The sequence below is a fragment of the Phaseolus vulgaris genome, chromosome 9 (assembly GCF_000499845.2).
Source record: "Phaseolus vulgaris cultivar G19833 chromosome 9, P. vulgaris v2.0, whole genome shotgun sequence".
NCBI lineage: Eukaryota > Viridiplantae > Streptophyta > Magnoliopsida > Fabales > Fabaceae > Phaseolus > Phaseolus vulgaris.
In genome coordinates, this window is record NC_023751.2 from 2333905 (window position 1) to 2352654 (window position 18750).

The window sequence follows — 18750 nt, forward strand, 5'->3', positions numbered from 1 at the left end:
AAAATGGTTATACTTTAAAAAAAATATTTATCTTATTGTTTCAATGGATTTATCACCCATTTTTTCTTTTAATGCTATGTTAGCTTTAAAAGAAAAATCTATTTATATGACGAACATCTATATTTTTCTTTAGATACACTTATGTGTATGGAAGAGGAAGGGAGGAATTAACACTACAAGAAAATCATGAAATAGAAACTAATTTTTAGAGACCAAAATAATTAGTTACAATAGTAACTAAATTAGAGACCATTTTAGAAACTAAATAAAAAATTGGTTTCTAAATTAGTTTTTATTATTGTTAAATAGTTTCTAAATTGGTATCTAATTAGCAATCAATGTTTTAGAGACCAAATTTAGAAACTAAATAATTGATAGTTAAAACCTTAGTTGCTAATTAGATACCAATTTAGAAACTATTTAACAATAATGGAAACTAATTTAGAAACCAATTTTTTATTTAGTTTTTAAAATGGTCTCTAATTTAGTTACTATTGCAACTAATTATTTTGATCTCTAAAAAATTGATTTCTATTTCATGATTTTCTTGTAGTGTAAGGTGAACAATGTTTGTTTTTGAAATCTTTATTGAGATATATAAAACCTCGTGTAAAGCCATTTAAAGGGGTGTATTTTTTCTATTTTAGTGTTTTTTTTACATAAAAGTGACACATTATTTTTTTTTTCATTGTTTTATTATACAAATTAAAATAAAGAATGATACATTAACTAACACAAATATGTAATAATATTGTTAATAAAACAGAATAATAATAATTAATAAAAATAACAATAAAATAAAACTTTAATATAACACAAACATATATAGTTATTTATATAATTATTATTATAAATATATTTACTATTTACATTTAATACAAAATTTTTTTTTTATTATTTATTTTTAAATTTATGAATATTTTTTTTATATATAACAATTTTCTATTTTTACATATATTGATAATTTTCTGTCAAGTAAGTCGTATTTTATCCAAAAATAATTATTTAATACTATCAAAAATAATTTATAAAATTTCAATTAACTCAAATCAACACAAAAATATGTCATATTTAATTATTCAAAATATTTCTAAAAATAAGAATAAATTTATAATCTTATATTTTAAATTTTTAAAAAATTTTCAGGACTTCATCACTGACAAACTTCAACCATTTTTCTCAGACATTCACTATAAAATACATGAATTCAAACACAATCACTTTATTCACATTTCATCAAATCTTCACACATATATTCCCTTAAATTATGACACATCCACTCTTCATTCTATAGAGAACCTTTCTCCACAACTTCCTACTAATTACTACTAATAATAATATTACTACTACTAATTATATATTAGTTCTTTATAAATTTTCAATTTAATTATCACATCATTTGTTCTATATTTTATTTGCTCATAAATTACTTTTTAAAATGAAATTAACGTGTTAATAGTATGTACATAGTTCTGCATTTTTCTTCTTTATAAATTTTATATATAAATTATTTTAAAAGAAATCTTGTTTATTTTTGAATCAATAGCAAATGCTTACGTAAGAGATGTCGTCACTGTGATTGTTAAAAAACTTAAAAACATGTGAGTTTTGAGTAGATTTACTTTTTGGGTCGTACGATCCAATCCATACTAAGAATTATTCTAAATGGCTATTTGACATGACTTGTTGATATTATTAAAATACATGTGTAATCGCCAGAGAGCCAAAGGAGTTATAAAATATTTACAGCAACATATTGGCCTACTCAAACCCAAGTTATTTTATTAATATACTTGTATTAAATTAGTGTCTCTCTATAATCTTTATAAATTATAATTTAATTAATTTTTAAAATTGTGATTATCTTTCAATTATTATTTTTCTAACTGCTGCAAAAATCAATTAAAAACAAAAATTTAAAACCCTGTTAAAAAACATCTAATAGTTGAACTACATATGCATAGCTTTTTCTTTCAAATGTTTACCCTATACACTTCCTCACTGTGATATTTAAAAATTAAGATATCAATTCATTAATTGGTTCATTTAAATGAGAAATTGAAAATATGAAAGTAATGTTGGTTTTATGGATAATATATAACTTATTATTTACAAGAAAACTATTGATTAGAAGAGTTAGATATTTGTTATGAGAAAATGATTAAATATAAATTAATTTTAGAAATTAAAATAAGTAATTATTATTTAATTAAATTAGAGATTATTTTATAAATTAAAAAATTATTGGTATTTAAAATAATTTATATTATTAATAAAAATTTATAGAATAATTTTTAAATTATATCTAACCATTAACTACCAAGATTTCAGTTACTTACTATTTTAGTAGTTAATTTAGATATCAATTTAGAAACATTTTATTAATTTATATTAATAATAGAAACCACTTTAAATACGAATAATTTGTTAGTCTCTAAAACAATATCAAATTTAGTCAATATATTGACTAATTATTTTTTGTCTCTAAATTTAGTTGATATTTAATGATTTTCTTGTAGTGATTAGTAGGATGCTACCTCCATTAGATAAAGAGAATTACAAAATTGTATAAAATCATTTAGTTGTAAACAAGATATATCAAATGTAATTTTGGTTGAATTAAAATGCAATAACACTTTGAATAAGATAATGTATACTTAATAGAAGTATTTTTTTTTGAGATCCCACTCGACTAGAGATTAAGATATTTCATTGTATATAAGTGGGTGCAAACCTCAACCCAATGAGCCGGTTTTATGGGGTTGAGTTAGGCTTAAAGTCCACTTCGTAATATGATATCAGAGTCATTTAAAGCCTATCTTAGCGAGTGTTTGTTGGGCTTATCAAGTCACCCACTATCGGGTTGTTATCGGACCATCCATAATATGTTGTCCCACACACGAGATGTCACTCTCAGTGTGAGGGGGGTGTGTTGGAGATCTCATATCGACTAGAGATTAGGATATTTTATTGTATATAAGTGGGTGCAAACTTCAACCCTATGAGCCGGTTTTATGGGATTGAGTTAGGTTTAAAGTCCACTTCGTAATAAGTACAGACTTATTGAAATATAAAAGTATGTGTTTTTGGGTTAGTATGACTTAAGTGATGAGTCATCATCATATACCATTTAATGTCACCATTAACGTTCAAACAACAAAGCATATTACTTAAGCTATGCTTTGAGGCTTGAATAATGTCGAGATGCTTTTCTCTCATTTAGAATAAGTGACATTCAAGTGACAAGAGACTACTTAAACGTTAAGGTGTGATGGTAGCGCATAAAGTTTATGAAACATGTTAGACATGCAACTATGCGTGTGTAATGTGAATTCATATGAAAGAAACAATTAAAGTGTTACAAAGGAAATCAAATAACACAAGTGTAACGAGGAAAAACCTAGAATGAAGAGGATTTTTGGATTGATATTGAGAGAAAACCTACAGGTATGCAATTACAAACATTTGTCTATACAATAATTATTTTTTCTTATATAGCAAACTGATTTGTCTGCTCAACAATACCCCTTCCATGAGAATATTCTTGACCTCAACGATTGAATGAAATGTGTTTTCCTTCTTTAAATCGTAGTAGAACTCCCATGTAACATTTAGTGGGAGTTGTATTTCCATTTTACCAAAACTTTGGTGATGGTACTTTCATTGCGCTTTACCGTCATCCTATCTATAATAGTCTCTTATTACCTTTCATTCAACCTTCCTTCCATTTGATAAGGTTGATCAGTTGAAACTAATGCATCTCTCACATGTTTCTTAAGTTGGGACACATGAAAAAAATTGTGGATCTTGAAAATTTTAAGAAACTCTATACATGTCCGATACACTATATACTGTAGTATGTGAACACACACATATGACATCGTGATGTGGTTGTGTGTGAATATTTATATGATTGTGGTCCTTTAATAAGTGTATGATGAGAGATACACGAAATAACATTGTGGTCCCAAAAATTATACTATTAAACATATAAAAAAGGAATATTTTAATTTTATTGATAGTTTAAATCACATATATTAACAAAGGTGATGTAAAGTGAGATATGAGAGATGCAATTTCATAAAAGTTATTCTTTTGTATTATAGTGTAAAAATGTAATATAACTTATGCATATGATGTATGTTATATCATGTTATGTGATCATTGATTAAATGTTTTACTCTTATATATTATTGGATAGATAATAGTAAACATATAACTATTTATGTTCTACCTTATTTTCTGTTATTAAGAATAAAATAAATACATGGGTTCATTATCAATTCCCAATCTAAACACTAATAATGTGACAATTGATAAATAAACAAACCAAATAGGTGACTTCATGGTTTTTTCTCAACGCAACTTCAAGTTTTATTTAAATGAGACACCGGGAAATACTACATTTTAATGAGTTTTCTTGTGTGTTAATTTAATTAATTAATACTGATATTTGTTCATTTATATTTTATATAATTTATTTAGTAGTCTAATAGAACCACTTAATCTGACCACATAAAATAAAGTTCATAAATGATAAATAAATAATATAGTTGGTTTTTAAATATTTATATGTTACTACAGTAGTAGTAGTAAAACTCGGACACTCTTCTTAAATGGCGTGTCGGTGTCCGATACTCGTGTCGAACACCAACACTCGTATGACACCTGTAGGACACGTATCCGTAAAATGTCCAATTCAAAAAGTATTTGTTAGATTTCTGACAATTCTGGTACGGTTCTAACACAATTTTAAAAAGAAAAAATACATTAATTTTCTCAAAATTCAAATTTTATTGTATAAATTGTTATTATGATTATAAAAATAAAAAACAAATCATTGTGAACCAGTCATGAAAAACATCTTTCCGCTCAAAAAAATAATCTGAAACATACTTGTACACATAAATCTTTATTGTCAATTTATATAATTCATAATTATATAATATATAGATATGTGTCCCCGTGTCCTACATTTTAAAGATTTTTCATATCTCCGTATTTATGTTCGTGTCGTATATGTGTCTGTGTCGTATCCGTATCATATTTGTGCTACATATAGTAAGTGATCGCATTTATGATTTATCGAAATTAAAAAAATGGTAGAAATTAATAATTAATGGTAGTAACTGATGGTATAGAAGAAGTGTTTGGGGTGAAAGAGAATTATTTAATCCCTTGAAGTCTCGCATTAACCGACTGAATAAGTAAGAACGTGAAACATGACACCCTAACTCGCGTTGCTTGCTCGCTGATTTGACTCGTCTCCACTGTATTTAACTTAACCGTAGACGAATCAGTCATTCATCTCCCTTCAATTCAATTCAAAATCAAAACCTCATTTCTATTAATCTAAGGTCAGACAACAAAAAACCTAAATAATAATAATAATATGAAGATCCAGTGCGACGTGTGTAACAAACACCAGGCTTCTTTATTCTGCACCGCTGATGAGGCCGCCCTCTGCGACGCCTGCGACCACCGTGTCCACCACGCCAACAAGCTCGCCTCCAAACACCAACGCTTCTCTCTCACCCACCCCTCTGCTAAGCATTTTCCTCTCTGTGATGTTTGCCAGGTACATCAACAAATAACAGTTAAATCTTAATCACTAATGATTACATTATTGTTCTTATCATTACATAGTTTAATTTAAGTTGTTGTGTTGTAGGAGAGAAGAGCTTTTGTGTTTTGTCAGCAAGATAGAGCGATTCTGTGCAAAGAGTGTGACGGCTCCATTCATTCGGCCAACGAACTCACCAAGAACCATAGCAGGTTTCTCCTCACCGGGATCAAGTTCTCTGCTTCTCTCCTGCCTTATTCTTCTTCTTCTTCACTATCATCATCATCATCACCCAAGAAAAACCCTGTTCTCGATTCTTCACACCCACTTTCCAATCCTCCTTCAACACCCTCACCGCCTAAACCTGGGGGAAACTTGCAAACAAATCAAGAACCTGGTTTCACAGGTAGCAGCATATCAGAGTACTTGATAAACACTATCCCGGGCATGAAGTTCGAAGACTTCCTCGATTCCCATTCAACCTTTGCTTGCTCTAAGGTTAGTTTATTCCACTTCAAACCTTCCATCAATTCATTAGCGACCAAATTTAGTAACAAAAATGTTTTTTTTCTTACAAAATTTCAAGAATTTTTGGGTGGTGATTTTAATTTTTGTTGTGGCAACTGATGCTTCGTTTAATTGGATCTGAGATTAACACGTTGATGATGAATTGCAGAACGGTGATGAGATGTGTTCGCTGTTTGGTGAGGAAAACATGGTTTCGTTCTCCCCTGGTGGGATCTGGGTTCCTCAAGCGCCACCTTCTTCTGCTGCATATTGGGAACAGACGAGTGAGCAGAATGGATACAAGGAGAGAAGGGAAGGTAGCATTAGATCAAGTTTGGGGGATGATAACTTCGTGGTTCCTCAGATGAGTCCTCCCAGCAACGTTTCCAAGAGATCCAAGGTTCTTTGGTAGAACAGATACAGCTAGTTACAGCTAGCTACTGTGTCACTTGAATTTCACTCTCCCCTTGCTTTATACTGTTGAGTTAGTTTTGTTTGTTTCTTTATTGTCCATCTTCTTCCTCAAGTACACTCTGCTACCTCCTCCTCTCTTGGGTTTTCTACATATTACTCTATCTCTTCCAAATTGTAAATACAAACGTTTCCAGAGACTTCTCTGGGATCAAACTTGGAATTGTTTCTGCTGCATGTTACAAAACAAATAAGCTTTTAAAATTAAATGCTGATCAGATCTGGAGAAAAAAAGTGTTAAATACATTAAGATGAAGTGTTAAGACCTTCTTTCCTTGATGCTCTCTAAATTAAAGAGCATCTCTTATTAGAGATTAAGAGATTTTTCTAAAATATTTAAAGTGGTTTAACAACTTTATCGTAGAATATATTAATATGGTAATAAAAATTGTTAAAATACAAGTAACTCTAACTTACAAAATAAAAAATATTATCTTAATCAATTATTTAGAGTTGTTTAATATTTTTTTCAAATCTGAATTGCTTAAAGATAATAAGATATTGTATGACTCACTTTTCAAATTTCCGCTTAATCACATGGCATAAATGAAAGGACGACAGACATCAACAATGTTTAGGATTTAAGGTAATGAAGTTGTTGAGAATTAAGAGAAGTATTAAGAAAATAAATAATAATTATAAAGTTATATATAATTATTGTAGGCAATATTTTACCTAATTAAATTGTAATATATATATTTTCTATACAAGTGATAATACACCTAATAAAACTTTTTTCTTTCTTTTTAAGAGCGAAGAACATGAATGAATAGTGGAGAGTTAAGTGAGTATGGAGAAGAAGAATATTGGTGTGATAGCAATGAGGTGTGGCAGAGACATGAGCAGGACAATAAACGACAGGAGCAGGTAGAACAGTTAGTGAGACAGGGTTCCAGATGAAAATACAGGATTTGTTAAATCATCACCACTCACCTATTATTTATCATCACGCTGTCAACAATTATTGTTCATGTTTCATTGCCTCAAAAAGGTTTCAAATCCTGTCAAAATCTCCTTCTCTACAAAGGTACTGTCATCGATAAAAGAAAATTTAAACAGCTAAATTATTACAAAATAATCTCAAATATTAATAAATAAATTTTGAGTTTAATTTAATAAAAAATATTGTATAAATTCGAGAGATAAGATCATTAGGAAGAATGACTCCATTTGACTGTTTTGAACATCCGACTGTTTTGAAGGTTGGTCCTCTGTTACGATTTTGTTCTTAAAAGTTGTATCAAAATGAATTGAGAGATAAAAGAGTATATAAACTGTCTTTGACCTCGACTCCCGAAAAATGTGCGATTATATTGATCTCGATTCCTGAGAAATGTGGAACTATATTGATATATCAGAACAAATATATTCGATAATAATATGATAATAAGTGATTTAATAAATTTTTGTTAAAATATATTTTAAATAATTTTGATAATATATTAAAAAAAAAATCTCTAACCTCACATATTAACAACTGTTAGTGTTCCCATCTCAAGTCCTACACAGGTACAGTTACAAATCATCTCAGTCATATCCAAAAGAAATATCTGCTTACAAATTGTTGTTTATTTGACCAAGAAAGTGACATTAGGAAAATGCAATAAAAAGACAGGAGTTAAAGGCAAATCCTAAGACATTTGTGCTAATCCAATACACGTTAGGGAAAGATATTAAAGAAGGGGTAACAGTGATGGCTTCTCCAATTTTGAATAATCAATTGTGTCGAAAGCTTACAAACAGCTCATGTAAGTTGAGCTGTTCTTTCTATCAGTGCTCTTCTAGTCCTTCACAGGACTATATAATTCTTGTTCTGGATGTTACGGAATTTTTAGTTTTTAATTTCTAAATATAAATTTTAAAACTAAACCGAACCTTTATAATTTAATTTTACAAAAAAAAATATTATTAAAAACTTCCATGTTCTTTTCACATAGTATATTACAAAATAAACACGTGTGAACAGAATGGTATAGACCCGACAAATACCCGTAGAATAAACTTTAAATAGTTCTGATAACATATTACAAAGTGAATTTCAATTCTAACTCAATCTCATTAAATCGATTTATGGGTGAGATTTGTATTCATTTATATACAATGAAATATTCTTATATATATTATTGGATTTCTAAATATTTTTATGATATTAAAATCTTTAATACATAGAATTTTTATAATATCAAATTAAATTAAAAATTTATTCTATAGATAATGTAAAAAGTATTTAATAAGTGTATTTATGTAACTGACCATTTAAAGAATTCATCATAAATTAAAATGTGAAATCTGAATAAAATATAAAAATAAAAATCGTAATATTTGAAAGTATCACCATTCACCAAAATACACTAGAAAGTAAAAGATGTAAGTAATTATTATTGTAATTTTTAAATATTTAATGTATTATTGGTTTTACAGAAAGAAATTAATTTAAAACAATTTTTTTATTGAAAAATGTTATTTAAAGTGAACAGAGTGAGTGACAACTATCACATTCAAAAGAAAAATATTGTTTTGAGATAAGTACTCCTGGAATCTTGTGACAACTCTTGGAACAAATGGAAGATTCCTTCACCTTTTTGCTTTCACAATTTGATGCATACATGCTCTCAAATTTTGACGTTACTATATTTTGTATGCTTAACGAAGGGGTTGAGTTATCGAAAAGTGCACATCACCATTGGATCTCCAAATAAACGTTAGTAATGGAAACTTATCATCTTGACCTTTCCTTTTTGGAATTTTTTTCAACAGAGATGTTAATTTTATTACTGAAATGTACGTATCCTTTTTAAATAATTTATATGGGTAAGTCCTGACTTCAATTTACTCAATTTCATAGTATAAAAGTTATGGAAAACAATCACGTTAACATGACTTTGTATAATGTTATTAAAGTTTTTTTTTTAATTGAAATTGTGTGAATATCACACGACTTTACTTAGAAAAATATTATTAATGTATTATTTAATTAAAAGTTATTGGTATATTTAGTAAAACACATTTAACGCGTATATAAATTGAACGTATAAATTTGAGCAAAAAATAAATAAGAGGGGGAAAATTACAATTAAAATATAACATGAATATTGTTACATTTATTAATGCAAAAAGTAATATTTTTTAATTTGTATAGTTATACGTTGTCTTTCAAAATGTGGTGATATTTTTTAAATTAAATTACTTTAAGAATGTGGCTTTACCTCATAGCCGCTCTTTTAGAGTTTTTTTTATTATCCTAGTTCTTAACGCGCCAGTTACGTTTTTCTCTTTTTCTATGTGCTTCTTCTTCGTTTTCCTTAAGCCATTGTCTTCTTCGTGTGATTGGGTAAGTTGCTTTCGAGCTCTCTACTTCTTCTTTGTCATTGCTTTTTTTTGTTTAAACCTTAGTTGCTAATTAGATATCAATTTAGAAACCATTTAACAATAAGAGAAACTAATCTAAAAACCAAAAAAATTATTTAGTCCCTAAAATGGTCTCTAATTTAGTCACTATAGCAACTAATTATTTTTTGTCTCTAAAATTTGTTTCTATTTGATGATTTTCTTGTAGTGATCTTATTTTCCAAGTAAGCAAACAACTGTCTCCGCCTCCGTACGCCAACTCCTTCACCTCCGCACGCCGACAACACCTTCCGCACACTACCAACACCTCCACCACATGTTGTCACCGTGGACTTGGTTGCACCTGCAACTCCACTATAGAAGATTAGTATTTTTAGGGTTTAGGATTTTAAAATTTTAAATAAATATTTGAATATATGTGTTGATTAGTTAATAGTTTAGGATTTGTGGGAACTTGATTTAGTGGATATTTGATGGAGGAGTCCTGACATTAATGAGAAGAGTGATAAATTTGGAATAAACAAAAATTAGCATGAAAAAATTCAAACGATCATAACTTTTGACAAAAAGTCAGATGGAGACACGTAAAAAAATAAAAGTTGTTCGAAACGAGGTAAAGAATCACGTGGCGAATACCCAAAGGGGATTGGGGTCCACCAAAATTCCAAAAATCCATCGTTTACTATTTTTTTTAATTATTATTTAGGTATTTTTCAAGTATTTTAAGGTTTTAGTTCCCATGCTTTCAATTGTCAGAAAATTCTGAAATTTTGCATCATGTTTCCTACTGCAAATTAGAGATTTATCAAACCATTATGATTATATTACATTCACAAATTTATTAATCATACATTACATAATGTAATGTGTTCTAACATAAAAATCTTATTATTTCAGTGTTTGTTCATTGGGAGGGGAAGTGCAAATGCAAAAAAAAAAAAAACTCACTTTAATGCACCTTAAGGTATTTAAAGTATATTTGTTCACTCACTTTAATGTGTCTAATTCATGGTTTATCAATATTAACTTTTACTTTCTATTGAATTATAGTGTAATAGACAACTAGGAAGCTATGAATGTGGCTATTACGTTATGCAATGGATGGTTACCATTGTAAGACTAGGCCTTAAAAGTGATTGGGAGTAGGTAACATGATGGTAAATTATTTTTATAGTTCTTTAACATATGTGTATCTTAACACTAATTTATGTGAACCTGAATTTGTAATGCATTTCTTTATGGATGAGCAAGCACTGCCTTTGGCCACCATAGAATATGTGAGACATGCTTGGGTCACATATTTCCTAAATTTTTAAAACTCTAGGATACTAATCAATAGATAGGAATATAGGTAAAAATATATGTTATTAGTGTTTGTAATACATTTTTATCAATATATATAATTTGATTCTCTGAATTTATGTATTTGTCTGGCTAAGTTATAATTGAACAGGTCAATTTAGATGGGAATTAACATTAAACAGAATGTACTACAAAAATTACCATCTACAAGGATAGCTATTTACCATAATCGTCTTCTTAGATGCTCCACAATGGTTTATAAGGGCGGTTAAGGCAAATAGCCGCTTTCTTAGATGTTTCACAATGGTTTATAAAAGCGGTTATGGTAAAAATCGCCCTTTTACACCTCATGCATATATTATATATACATCTTATAAGGGAGGTGTAAAAGGGATACTTCTACCATAGTCACCCTCTTTGTTTGAATATAAGAAGACGGCTATAGCCGTCTTCTTTGCTTTGGGACATAAGACTACACGTTGATCAAAGACGGCAGTCGTCATTTTACAGTTAAAATAACTGTCGTTTTTAACCTTTTTTACACCATTGATTAAATGAAGTAAGATGTATTGGAGACGAAGTGTCATAAGGTGATTTTCTTATTTGTTTTTTAGGTCTTCGTGAAAGTTGATGATCGATCCTCTATTTCTTCAGAAGAGCTTGATAATTAAGGTGATAATAATGATGACGAATGTAACAATGATGATCAACATTCACCTCATTTTGATCCTAATAATTAAAAATATTAAATAATTTTAAATAAATACTTACAAAATATTTAGATAATTGAGTGTATTTTTAATATATATATATATATATATTAAAATAAATAAACAACTTTAAAAAAATGACAGATAAATCAAGATTGACCCCTCATTCCAATATGTGTTGACTGCCTAGATCCTAGATCCCTCATTCCAATAGTAACTTCTGAAAACTCTCACAAAACTTAAGGTAACTCTCAAGGAAGCATAAAAGATTCATCAGTTACACATAGGTGTAGTATCAATTCTTATTTCCAAAATATAGTAAATGAAGTATTAAAGATTCATCAATTACATGTATTATAATATCAATTCTCATTTGTAAAATAGTAAATGAAATTAGCTTCTCTTAATTTTTATGCTCTTTAAAAAATTCTTCCAAATACTTAGAAAATTTAAGGAAGCCATAATTTGCTCCTTAGAAACCTAATTCACAAATCAAATATATAATTATAAACCTAAATTAATAGGGCTTCATTTGTTCAACTCAATGCTCATGTTACACATGCATATAATAAGATAAACATAAAACTAAAGATCAAAGTTTAAAGAAAACCAAAATCAGATCAAACTATACTGTGTTATATTCTAATTTGTATGCTCTAGTCGAAAAAAAAAACATAAACACCTTAAATCTAAACAAAAATAAGAGATTATGTAATTTTGAGAGATGAATAAAAATAAATTGATTTGATATTATATATGACTTTTATATAATAAATATTTACTTTTTATTTAATTTAGACTTTCTCTGTAAAGTTATAAAATTGATCTTTACACTTATAAATAAATTTATAATTGAAAGATTAAAATCAAAACTTATGAAAGGATTAAATCTATTTTTAAATAATGATCAGATTTATATTTATGAAAGTTTCAGAAATATCCTTACACATGAATTGACGAGAGGGATTGAAAAAGGAAGAGAGAGAAAAGTATTCTAGGAAGTAAAATTGAAGTATGTTGTTGGCAAAGGAGAAGAAATATATGAATAATATTCCAAAAAAAACTTAATGTACAATTTTCTCTCTTTTGACATTAATTGTGTGGGGTTTGAATAAAGGTTTAATTTATAAATATTTTTTTTTCTTAAAAAATAATATTAAGATATATTACATTTTTATCTCTACAATTATTTTTATTTAATGGATTTGGGCTTAACTTATTCACATTTTTTAGTGAATATGCGCAAATATACTCCTATTTTTTTTAGAGAAAAAAAAATAAAGGTTAAACTTTTTTATTGTTGTGTTTGAACTAAAGAGGGAAAAAAAGAAAATTGTTTAAATTGAATAAAAAAGTGAAAGTGATGAGAAATAAATGAAAAGTTTGTAAATTTTCTAAGTAATTTGATTTATATAATATGTTTAAAAAATATAAAATGATATATTTATAAAATGATCAAATCAACATTTGTTATTATGTATTAATTTTAGTTACATATCAAATTATAATTTTTGTATTATTATTTTATATATTTACTTTTTATTATTCTTATATAAATTTATCACTACTTTTGATTCTAATTTTATTATTGTTAGTGTTACTATTATTAATTTATAATAATCATTATTATAATTCTATTAAATTTATTATTACTAATAAGATTTATTATTTTTATTATTATATTATATTATATAATTAATTATACTACGATTATATATATAATATAATTGATCATGTTACGTTATGATTATTATATAATATATTCTTCAACTTTTTTCATAGATATGAGAGAAAAATATACATTTTTATAAATTTATTGTATTTTTTGTTTGCAAAGTGGGTCCACAAAGAGTAACATAACAAACAACAAATAGGACCAATGTAGCACTTTAATTAATACTACTTAGTTACTTCACACAAATCACTTAGCCCATTCATTTCTAAAAATTGGAAAGACACTCAACGACGGTTATTTTTAATTTAAAATGACAACTATATAGTCGTATTTAATATATACGTAGTTTTAAATCGAAGAGATAAGAAGATGGTTATTTAGTCGTATTTGTAAATTCGATTTATAAATGCAGATATTTACTATAACCGCATTTATAAATCGCATTTATGTATGACATTTAGGATTTCTTCTCTTTTTTCGTTGTTGTTTGTGTTTCTAATCAAAGTTCTTAACTTTGATATTTTTCGAAGAACATGTCATTATTTTAGCATTTTTTTTTTATCTTTTGGTGCATCCATATCATACCTCTTCACATTCTTAGCATTTCATCCCAATATGAATCTGACATGTTCTGAATAAAAAAAATAATACAAATAATGGATTGATATTGGAACTTGGAAGGCCTGATAACCAAGAACATAAATAAAAGTCCAGAAAATGCAAATAAAAATTTCTCAATGAAATGCAAATACACGATGGAGCAAGGTGATAATGGTGAAGAAGAAGAGAGAAAGACAATGTTTACAAAAGACACGAAGACAGTGCAAATAAAAGAGGAAACATAGAAGAGAAACGAAGCGCGAGGAAAATGAAAATATGAAAACGTAAGTGGCGCACTTCTGAGTTAGGGTAAAAAAAGTTTTAAAAATGCGACTATTTGTAATAACCGCATTCTTAAATCAAGTTAATTTAAAAAATGTGAGTCGTTGTTTTAAACTGTTGTACTAGTGAAAATTGTTGTACTAGTGAGTAGTTTATTATGTATTATTATTTTGAAAAATACTTTTTACTTATTAATTTTATCCTTTTTATTTATTTTAACTCTAATTTATATTTTTCATTTATTTGTTTTTCTTAATTCAAACAATTCCATTTTACATTTTTTCTCTCTTTCTTGTTTACTCCCTCTTCAATTCAAAATAATATTGTTCTGTATTTGTTAATTGGCTTTATTAAATAAATGTATCTTTTTTTTAAAAAGCTAATTACTATTTCCCCCCCTCAAAAGGTAAAGATTCAGCATTTAAAACAAATGGTTGCTGAGTTTGCTTTGTCTTAATTAATTGTGGATAGTTGATGGCCAGGTCAGAGCCATGAGTATTGTTTAACAATGATATTCTTCACCTAACAATGTTGAAAGCATTCACTTTAATATATTTAATATGTATAAATATATACTTTTATTATAAGTACTCTTCCTAAACTTTTTGAATTAAAAAACCTACGTTCTACTCTAGGTCACTCACTACAAACTTCAGAAAATTCCTTACTAATAAATAGCCCTCAGTATTTGTAAAAGAATGAAACAAAACGAAACACAACCAATTTAAAAAGTATATAAAATACGCACATGATTCTTTACTCTACCCTTAACTTGTTTTTTGGACTATATATAATAAATATTTTATTCAACAAATTATTAATATTTTTTAATTTATATTTCATTTTCTAAATCATTATTTATTTATTAATTATTAAAGAAGTTAAACATAAGTTACATAACTTCAAGTCGTTATAACTATGCAAACTTCAATTATTTTTATTTAACATTGAAATCGTACCATCTATATATAAAATTAATTAAATTTTAATTAAAATTATGTGTATTTAACACAATTTTTTTTTTAATTTTGAACTAAAATCATTTTATTATGACATAACTTATTATGACATGAGACTTTTTTTTGTTTCACTTGAATGACAAAGAGTTTTAATAGGTTTTTCATGGTAAGTGAGATTAACTAAAAATCCACGAAGAAACAAAGAAAGATAAGAACAGCATCAATTGCTATTAGGAAGAGGAAAGCAACAATTAAAGAACTTTAGAAATTGTGTTGTGCATACTTTTTTTTTTATTTTAAAAAAAATAAAACAATTTAGAGATTATAATATCTAAAGATATGTAGGACTCTGCACTTTTTTTAAAACAAATTCGATCGCTCAAAACTAATTAAGAATAATAAATATGAATATAATAAAACATAAATAAATTAAAAGACATTCATAATATATAAATATAAAATAATTTTATCACAATCAAGTTGAAATAAATATATACATAATTTAAAATAAAATATGAAACATAATATAATAAATCTTCATAGTTACTCAAGCCCAAATAAGTGATAGATTGAAATCAAAGATGTGAACCTTAATTTTGGAAAAGAAAACACATGTTCAAAAAGATACTTATATATAAATAAGAATAATATAACTGAAAAGATAGAAAAAACTGATTACTCTGATAAATAAAGAGATATTATAAAATATAACAATAGTATGATGGATAAAATCCTTTTATATATATATATATATATATATATATATATTATGGGCATAATGAAAGAAGATTCAGTTAATGAAAAAATATTCATAATATGAAGAGAGAAAAAATGTATATCTGATAATTATATAATATGATAGGAATGTGAAGTTACCGTGTTTAATTACACTCTCGTAGGTATTACGAACTCAACTTTAGATCTATCTCAATTCAATAAAACTAATTAGATTTGTATTATTTATATACAATTAATTAAATGTTTTATCTACTATAACACAATAAAGTGATATATGTGATGAAATGATTCCTTATAGAAAGGGTACATTGATTTCAGGGTTGGCGGCAATGAGCCTTACACATATGGTGACAATCGTAGTAACAATGTCCTCCACACTCAGAAGGGCATTCCAACCTCATGCCCCAGCATGGTGTTCTTCTCTTGCATTCTGCATATTCTCCTAACCTATACTCTTCCTCCTCATACACCCCTTTCTTCTTTGCTTTGTAATCATGCCTCTTCCTTCTTCCATGCCCTCCACATCTCCTCCACCCACCACCACCACCTCCTCCTCCTCCACCCCCACCGCCACCACCACCTCCTCCTCCTCCTCCACCACCTCCACCTCCCCATCCACCACCTCCTCCCCCTCCTCCTCCACCCCCACCCCCACCCCATCCCCATCCACCACCTCCTCCTCCTCCACCCCCTCCATAATACACACTACTCTTGACGTGGACTTTCTTATTATTGTTGTAGGAGGTGTTGTGTTTTCCTTTTACTTCTTCTTTTATCCCTTCACTAGGAGTAGGACTAGAAGAAGCGTCGCCATTTTTCAGATCGTCACATCTAAGCCCAACAATTGTCGTCGATAGGGCAAGGATTAGACAGAGGACCCCAAAACTTGTTCTGAAGCTCTCCATCTTCAACTTCACACACTACAAACAAAATTTTGTACAATACATATAAAGCACAATATAACTTTTATATATATACACACACAGTAGCATATGGTTGTGAGAATTTTATTAGGATGTTGGATGAAGAACTGAACAGTGTCGGACCCCACCAAGTGAAATGTAGTATAAGATTGCATAGCAGTTAAGGTGATGCCTTTGTCCTTACTTTGTCCCCACTTTGTCCCCTAACCTCTCCCACTAACACTGCACACTTTACCCCCCTTTGCCACCTTGCTTCCCAATAATGGACTCCCACCATAATATTCTATTTAGGATAACCTCAACTTTAATTCTTTCCAAATAAATGCAATCAATTTGTATAATACCACTTAACAATTTATGCTACATGCCACAAAGCAAATGCTAAAGTAGCCGAAAAAACTGGATGTGTGAGGAGAAAGATAGCAAAGATTGAAGTTAATTAACTGTGACAGTTAATTATTTTGATGAAAAATTAAAAACAGTGGCTTTTTTTTGGAAATGAGATTGAGGAAAAATGAATGTATAATTCATATAACAAAACCTATACTCCCCTCTCATAGCTAGCATTGATTGGAATATGAAAATCAAAGACAAATTTCACCTAACAACATCGGGTTAGGGGTTAGGATAGTGGTTACATAGTGGTCTTATGTTATATGAATGATCTATTTAATACAAAATTCACGTTCCGTCTCTAGCATGTGCCAACTTGTTGGATTAAAAACAATTATATTATTGTGAGTGACAATTCATTCTTAAATTTGGATGTCTACTTCTTAGATTCAGTTTGTTTATGTGGTTTCCTATTGTACCATTTCGAATCAGGTAGGCATTTTGACCGAGCTCACTAAGGATCTATAAGGGAAAGTGATCGCGTGAGAGCTTACCATGAGCCGTGAACCGACCTAACAGGTCCAAAAACACGACCTGTTTTGGCCTTGGCCCAGTATCACGCAACGTTAGCAAGGAACGAATTCCACTAAAGGAAAGTATAACGTTTTTCCTGCACAACACATATTTCCGATAGCGTAATAAATATAAATTTCATATCCCGATAGCGTAATAAATATAAATGTATATCCCCAATAACTTAATAAATATTATCCTTATTATCCCTGATTACGCTGTTTAACTATTCCGATTTATATACTTTATATCCAGATTTTATAGAGAGTTACTCTGAAATGACACATTAATTCCTGGGTCAGAAATCCAAGTCCATGGACGCTTATAAATAGACACCCACCCACAGGGAGTATCATCTCAACTTGCATCTTTGCAATATATTTTTACCATATATACTCTATTTTGTGCTCTTACTGACTTTAGCGTTGGAGTATAATTGCAGATGGAGCCCCTCATCTCCATAAGATCAGTTTGCTAAAAGCCAAGAGACTATTACTAACCACCTCATCCAGTTGGCGACCGACCACCAGAAGGGAGTCCAAAGAGAGCTCATCCATACTCCGACCGACTTCGAGTCGGCAATAACAGCTATCATCAACTATATTATTCAAAGAGGTTTTAAGGTTGAATCATAAGTTGTTTTTACTTTTGGTCTAAAGATTGATCTAAATTAAAATATTATTCTTGGTAAAAACAAAACTTACAATTGCATTTTGCTTTCATCCTCTTTCTTTTTGGTTCTAGTACCTACTGTACATTAAGTTAG

General features: G+C 28.5%; 2 protein-coding genes across 2 annotated transcripts; one reads left to right on the forward strand and one right to left on the reverse strand.

Annotated features, from left to right (window-relative positions):
• Positions 1–5168: 5168 nt before the first annotated feature.
• On the forward strand, positions 5169–6750 carry LOC137821994 (B-box zinc finger protein 21-like). Its single transcript, XM_068626833.1, has 3 exons — positions 5169–5578; positions 5672–6061; positions 6240–6750. The coding sequence occupies exons 1-3, from the start codon at positions 5393–5395 to the stop codon at positions 6480–6482; spliced, it is 819 nt and encodes a 272-aa protein (XP_068482934.1). The 5' UTR covers positions 5169–5392; the 3' UTR covers positions 6483–6750.
• A 9719-nt stretch (positions 6751–16469) lies between these two features.
• Positions 16470–17060, reverse strand: LOC137820635 (uncharacterized). Its single transcript, XM_068624809.1, has one exon. It carries the CDS (start codon positions 17058–17060, stop codon positions 16470–16472), a length of 591 nt encoding a protein of 196 aa, XP_068480910.1.
• Positions 17061–18750: the final 1690 nt, after the last annotated feature.